The sequence below is a fragment of the Monoraphidium neglectum genome, assembly GCF_000611645.1.
Source record: "Monoraphidium neglectum strain SAG 48.87 unplaced genomic scaffold scaffold03078, whole genome shotgun sequence".
Classification (NCBI taxonomy): domain Eukaryota; kingdom Viridiplantae; phylum Chlorophyta; class Chlorophyceae; order Sphaeropleales; family Selenastraceae; genus Monoraphidium; species Monoraphidium neglectum.
The window spans coordinates 27-7,272 of record NW_014010550.1 but is presented as its reverse complement, the minus strand read 5'-3'; the positions used below and the strand labels follow the sequence as shown (position 1 = coordinate 7,272).

At 58.8% G+C, this 7,246-nt stretch overlaps 1 protein-coding gene across 1 annotated transcript; it reads left to right on the top strand.

The window, feature by feature from the left end:
- Positions 1-810: 810 nt before the first annotated feature.
- Positions 811-6,435, top strand: MNEG_12125 (thimet oligopeptidase 1; the record flags this gene model as incomplete). Its single annotated transcript, XM_014039403.1, has 17 exons — positions 811-963; positions 1,128-1,202; positions 1,440-1,474; positions 1,758-1,905; positions 2,119-2,172; positions 2,354-2,452; positions 2,691-2,807; positions 2,961-3,038; positions 3,254-3,313; positions 3,551-3,661; positions 3,885-3,973; positions 4,318-4,388; positions 4,633-4,691; positions 5,170-5,242; positions 5,529-5,583; positions 5,941-6,050; positions 6,344-6,435. Coding segments are annotated over 17 exons (1,479 nt in total), but the record flags the coding sequence as incomplete, so codon positions are not given.
- Positions 6,436-7,246: the final 811 nt, after the last annotated feature.

The following is a 7,246-nucleotide window of genomic DNA, read 5'->3' as shown; positions in this document are numbered from 1 at the left end:
GTGGTGTGGTAGGTGATGCGGTCACCCGAAGGAGAGGACAAGGTGCCATCACAGCCAAAGGCTACAGCCACGCCACAGTCACTGGGCATGCGCGCCAGTGCCTGCCTCACCACAAAGTCTATAAACACGTTGAACAACAACGGAGCAATGACACAGCCTTGCCTAACACCACACGATACATCAAACAATCCTCCACCCACCACCCAAAGGAAAAGGCCCAGCTTCAAGCCCCAATTGCTGCACCCACCTCCAATCCCGCCCAGATCTGAATCTCACGGCCGCCAGCGTCAAGAGCCCGAGCTGGGTTGCCACGGTGCAGCCGCAGGTGGACAACAGCGCCATCAGCAACGTCGTCTACGGCGCAATGTGAGGCGATGCCCGAACCACCCCTCTTGAGTCACCCGGCAAAAGGTTCCTCGATGCTGCAAGCGACGGCGTGTGGGCACGCGACTGTCGGGCCCATTTTGGGGGATTATGCTGTACCACTGCATAGGGCTCTAGGGGCGGGCCTCCTTCATCTCCCCTTTGCGCAGCTGCCTGACACACCCATCCTCCTGCCGACTACCACCCCAGCAGCCGGGCAGTGTCGTCCCCTCAGCTTTGCATTTGCCTAACAAGCCGACCGGCACCGTTCAGTCCTCTCATACCTCGCCAAAGTGCTTTTGCCACCTGAATTCGATCCTTTCCAAACGTGCTGGTCTCGAACCCTCTCCAGTGAGAACAACACCTCAAGCATCACTCACCAAACCACCCGAACCCAATTACCACCTCACCCAATCCGCGGCGGACCCCAGCAACTTCCCGTCGTCTATGTCCACCGACAAGGCGACCCGCGACGCGTCGCTGGCGGCCACCGACCGCATCAACCAGTGGTCCGTGGACGCCAACATGAGGGTGGACGTGTACGAGGCCCTCAAGGCGTTCAACAAGACGCCAGAGGCCAAGGCGCTCAAGGGGGAGCAGGTGAGCGAACTTGTGGGGCCACTCACCGCCCGTCGTTTGCGCCTTGAGGGGCTTTTGCATACCCACGGCCTGCTTCTGCCGTGCGCGGCCGCCGGTATGCACGCGTTGCAACCCCTCTTATGCGGGGTCTGAGTTGGGTCGCGCGCCTGCCTCTGCTGACGCAGGCGCGGTTCTTCACATTTGCGCTGCGCGACGCGCGGCGCTCGGGCCTTGACCTGCCGAAGGACAAGAGGGACGAGGTGCGGGGCTACTCCTTGAACCCCAATTGAATTGGTTGCCCTGATATCATGCGTCCCCTGCCACTCCAGTGTGCGGGCTACACCCGAGACCCTGGACCCTGAGCGGCTGCAATGCGACGGCATTGCAACGCTTGACAGAGCTGGATCATGCATGGCAACCGTGTGTACAACCAAAAACAAAGTGACAAAGCCACCGTGACCATGCTGACACCCTCCTCCATCCCTGCTATCCTGCAGTTGTCAGCTCTTTTGAAAAAGATGGCAACAATTAAGTGGGTGGTGTTAGCCAAGCTGGGCACAGCAAGTGCTACTATGCACTTAGCACTAAAGATGCTGCGTGTCCACGCCCACAAGTCACTCTAGCAATGCTCGAGGTTCCATGGGCACACGAACCTCCATGGCCCCACCACCCTCCACGCGTACTTGACCCCCGTGCCTCGTTGGCTGATAAGTTTCCTCCCATTGTCCTCACACTCTCCCCCTCAACCCAACTTCACACCCACTCCTACATTTGCAGCTTCATGCCCCGCACCCCACCCCAAAACCCGTTCCCAGGCTGGACTTCTCGGCCTGCCTAACTGCAGACACCACCCACCTTTCGTTCCTGCCCTCCGAGCTCAACGGCACCACGAAGGAGTTTGTGGCCGGCCTCAAGCGCGACCCCAACAACACCAACAAGGCGAGATTCACCAGACCAGGCCTTGTGTGTGGAGGAAACGGGATCACAGGGCCAAATTCTTCAAGCAGTTGTGCTCAAGAGCACGCAGAAGGGAGGGAAACGGACTGCACACTCCATAGAGAGTCTTGGCTGTTTGCTGCATGTCATACCATGGCTTGCAATGGTGAATGTCTCGAGCACCTTGCGTCCTTTGACTGACGCGCCGCCTGTTCTTGCTGTGACTCACCTCTTGTCCAGGTCATCGTGACTGTGAAGTACCCGGACTACTACCCTATCATTCAGGAGTGCACGGTGAGCGGCCTCAGCTTGACAAAAAGGGCGTTCACTGGCGCACGGCTGTGTAATAAAAACGTTACTGCTGCATGGCGTAAGCCTTGACAGGCATTGCGCCCTCTAATCAACCTCTGCTCTTTGCACCGCATAAACTTAACATCTGGCGCCAGTCCCTCCTCCGACTCACCGCTTTGAATAGGTTGAGAGCACCCGCAAGCAGATGGAGTTTGCATACAACAACGTCTGCGCGGACACAAACACAAAGCGCCTTGACGACCTCGTGGCCCTCAGGGCCAAGGTGCGCCCCCCTGCTGTCCCCCCCCTCTACTGCCCGCCAGCAATCACCCCCGAGGTGCCCGCCATAACAGTGCGGCCGCAGGCATGCTATTGCTACGTAAAGCTCGGTGTTGACCATCCCAGCCAACACAGAGCGTGCGTCGAATCCATTTCCCATCCTTCAGCTTACTCACGCACCATCCCGCCACCTTGGATCACGCACGCTCCTGGGGGCCGACCCTTAAACCCCAAACCCCTAGGTGGCTGCTATCCTCGGCTACGCCAATTGGGCCGCCTACACCCAGGAGACCCTGATGGCCAAGAACCCTGAGCGCGTCATGAAGTTCCTCACCGAGCTCAGGGCCAAGCTGGTCAAGGTCAGCTGGCGGCGGGGCCGTGCTTTCGGTCGCGCCTGTCGCTTTGCACTCTGCACTCTGATAAGCATCGACAATCACGTGCAAAACACCGGAATCATCTGACCAACCGTGACGTGCCCATGCCCCTCCATGCCGTTCTCTGGAACCACTCAGCTGCGTGACCAGCAGTACGACGTGCTGCTGCAGTACAAGCGCCAGGAGAAGGAGGCGCAGGGAAAGAAGTTTGACGGCGTCCTCAACAGCTGGGAGGGCAGCTTCTACGCCCAGCAGGCGCGGGGCACCTGCGCGCGTGCGCGCCTGTGTGCGCCACCAGCCTTCCCAGCTCCCTCCTCTCTTGACTTTGGCACGGCGCGTGTGGGCGGGGGCGGCACCCCACCTGGGCCTTGTGATGTGTGCAGCCGGCGTCCCAACTCTTGGTCTCTTCCCTGGATCTTTTCTGCACTCAGATTGAGAAGCGCGACTTCAGTGTGGACAAGCAGGAGGTGCAACAGTACTTCCCGATCGCGGTGCGGCTCGGATCTGATGGCACAATGCACTCCGTCATGTGCTCCATCCTGCCGCGACAATTGGGCATGTATTAGCATTCATGTGTCACGAGAGCTGGCACTACCCTGTCCCCTTAGCCACATTGAGCTAATAAACCTTGGCCTCAGCCCGGCAATGCTTTGCTAATGCCTTCCCGGATGGTGCTGTCTGATGAACCCCGGCCTCATCCCGGCAATGCTTGGCTGTCACTCTCCCAGTACGTGGTGCCCAAGCTGCTTGACGTGTACCAGGAGCTGCTGGGCCTGAGGTTCCAGCTCGACACCGCCCTCTCAAAGGCTGCGTGGGCGCCAGGGGTCGAGGCCTACAAGGTGGGGGGTAGGGGGGGTTGACTTGTGAGACGGGGCTACTGCACCATGGGGCTTGCTGCATCAAGGCAGGGGCCTGGCGACTGCACCGCAGCTTCCGGTCAATCGCCACCCGTGCCCGAACCCACTCGTCAAGATGTATCGTCATGATGTCTGGCATTACTGATGACGTTCCTATGACCATGGCGTGGTGTGCTGAGATCTGTGATTGTGTCTGCACTCGCAGGTTTTTGATGCCAAGTCCAAGGAGCTGCTGGGGATCTTCTACCTGGACCTGCACCCGAGGGAGGGCAAGTTTGGCCACGCAGCCATGTTGTGAGTCTAGGGTCTGGGGCTGAGAGGTCGGGTTCAGCACGGCACCTGTCTCCACGTCGGTGCTCGTGACTGTGCGTGCCCGTGACTGTGCGTGCCTGTGCGTGCAGCTGTATGCGGGCAAGAGAGCGAGAGTGTGTTTGTTTGCAGGATGTATGCGTGTGGGTGGTCCAGATACAATCATCCGCACGCACCACAGCAGGCACAAATCAGGCGTACATTGACAGCACCGCCACAACACTCTTTCTTCGCCGCGCCCTACTTGCCCCGTCGCTGCCAGCCGTCAGCCTCAACCCACCACACGTTTACCTTATACTGCTGCCCCCTCCTGCTCATGTGTATTGCAGCGGCCTGCAGCCGCCGAGCTGGATCCAAGTAGGCGGCAAGACTGAGAAGCTGATTGGGGTCGGCTCGCTGAGTGAGTGGCAAATCGAGGCAGAACCTGACAGGTCTTGTTGAGTGCATCCAAGTGACCAAGCCATGAGTGATTGGGCGATTATTGCTGGCTGTTGAGGAAACAACAGCGGCCCAGGGCCGCCCATAACGCGCGCGTCTGGCTCTCGAGTGCAGCTGCTGCAGCTCTGCTTTGCAGGCCTGCTCCCCTTTGATCCCTCCTGCTTGACCCCTTGTGTCGTGCCCCCTCCCCCGCCTGCGGCCCGCAGTGTGCAACTTCCCTGACGACACGCCGACGCAGCCCGGCCTCCTGCCCCATGATGATGTGGTGAGCTTCCGGAACGAGGGCCCTCTGCAGCCGCTCCCCGGGCTCAGTTTGCCAGGTGGCCAGACGCGCGTTTTATGCCAGGGTGCTTTTCACCCTTGATCTAAGCATTGGTGATGCAGTTTTGTCGACAGCGTGGCATGTGCAATAGCGGGCGCCGGCGCTGCAATCGGGGTATGGGCAATGCGCTCTTCTGAGCCTGCGCAGCCCTGTCGAGTCGGTTGCTGTACTTGCGCCACCAGTATGTGAGATCTGCGAGTTCGTCCGAGCCACTTCACTTAGTATGCTGCGCTGCATCGCACGTTGGTCCCACAGATGTGCTCAAAACAATCCATGCTTGGGCGTCCCGAATGCGTCCACACCACTCTCACAGCCATGCCGTCACAACTCAGACACACTAGTACATACAACCCACGCGTCTAGCCCCCTCCCTGACCCCCATTCAACCAAATTTTCTCACCCAACTTCACGCCCACCCCAGACCACCCTGTTCCATGAGATGGGCCACATGTTCCACCAGATCCTCGGCCGCACAAAGATCGCCAGCTTTGCGGGTGAGCACCCCCTCCCCGAACTCATGACCTGGCATCCTCCTCACCCAGACTGCCCCAGGCCACAACCCACATGCGGCATGCCGATCGTGCTGCCTTGCACTGCTGCCTTGCCCTGCAAACGCTTGGTGTAGCCGGTCGTATTGGCCCAGTGCTCAAGTAAACCTGTGTTCGGGTCCTTAAAGTATCTGTGCCTGGTGTATGGAGTCGTGGCGGGTCCTCTTGAAGCGAAAAATTTTCACCTGCCGTCCATGCCAAACACCCCCTCCCCTCCTGCTCGCCCCAACAGGCACCAGCACTGACACTGACTTTGTCGAGGCCCCCAGCCAGATGCTCGAGAACTGGTGAGTGCGGCTGGCGTCGATCATCGCACAGCATCATCATCATCACCCTTTGGAAGCTGCCCTATTTGGCGCAGTCCTGTCAAAGGCACTGCGGGCCATGGCGCTGGCCCTTTGCAACCCCAACGCAGCGGCTTCCTTGCAACGCGTAGTCCCAACTTGTGTGCATAGCGATGCATTGGCCACCCGCATCCGCCTGTTGCGCTGCACAGCTCCCCTTGCCACCGCCCCAGGAATGCCGCCTTTTGCAACAGACAACACACTGCAACACAACGCAGCCAACTTGATTCTGCAATAGGTCCTGAATCAACTTGCTGCAATCACTGCTAAATAATCACAAACTTGTTCCTTGCTATACAGGACGTGGGAGCCGGAGGTGCTGCGTCGCATCACAAAGCACCACAAGACTGGCAAGATCATGCCAGAGCACCTGATTGCCAAGCTGGTCAAGAGCCGCGTCGCAAACGCAGGTGATACCACTGTTTGGTTGGGGTCTCAGCCAATTTTCTATCATCAATGCTGACTCTTTGCTGTTTGATACTTCTCGTGCTGTGCAAAATCGTGCCGTGCTCACCTGCACACATCGTTGTACGTGACACGGGGTGAGTGCTCATGCGCATGTGCATGTGCACACACACACACACACACACACACACACACACACACACACACACATGCACACGCGCGTGAGTCAAGAGTTGCAACAAGATACCCTTGCTGCTACCACACACCACAACTCTTACCTCTTACCACGTCTTCTCAGGCATCAGCAACATGAAGCAGCTCGCGTACGGCCTCTACGACCAGAAGGTCCACACCAGCACAAACATCAGCACAGCCGACACGTACATACAGGTGGGCTCCTGCTTTCCTGATTCGTGTGGCCCCGCAACAGGCTGACCTGCCAGCTGGCACGCAGGAGAGCCCACCCTTACCGTGTGCCTGCTGCTGCTGTTCAACGCTCTGGCTTGACTGCGGATTTGCCTTGCCCTTCCAGATGCATGCTCTGTGGCGTCGTGGGATCGCGCGCCAGCTGTTCCTGGCACCACCATTGCACGATCCCCTCCTCCCCCCCCCCAGGTCATGAGGGATGTGACGCGAATTCCTCCACAGACCGGCACCCACCCTGCGGCACGCTTCGGCCACCTGATTGGCTATGATGCACAGGTATGTGTTCATACGTGTTTAGGTGTCTGCGTGTGCGCACAGGATCGTGCATGCGCGCGCGTGTGTGTCTGCATGTGTGTGTGATTGCCCGTGTGTGTGTGTGTGTGTGTGTATGTATGTGTGCGTGTGCAGGCACCTGCGCATACGCTCGTGTGTGAGGGCGGGATCAAGTGTTGGATGTGGAAGTGTCCATACGTTTGCTTGTGTGCAAATTCAGAGAGCAAAGTTGCCTGGTTGCAAGCTGTCAACAAGAGGTAGCTGGATTGCAAAGCAGCTGGTGGCCGCACCTTGTCCTCGCACAGCATCATGCAGCCAACCACGACCGCGTTGCCACCTTTGCCACCCATGACAACACTGCGACGCACCCTCCCGACTGGGTTGCCCTCCCTACCGCACCAGAATGTCCAGGACGCCGCCACCACCTGCAGCATCATGCACACGCCACCTGCAAGTCCACACATCCCCAGGCTGTCACAACCCTCAAAACCGCTCACCTCCC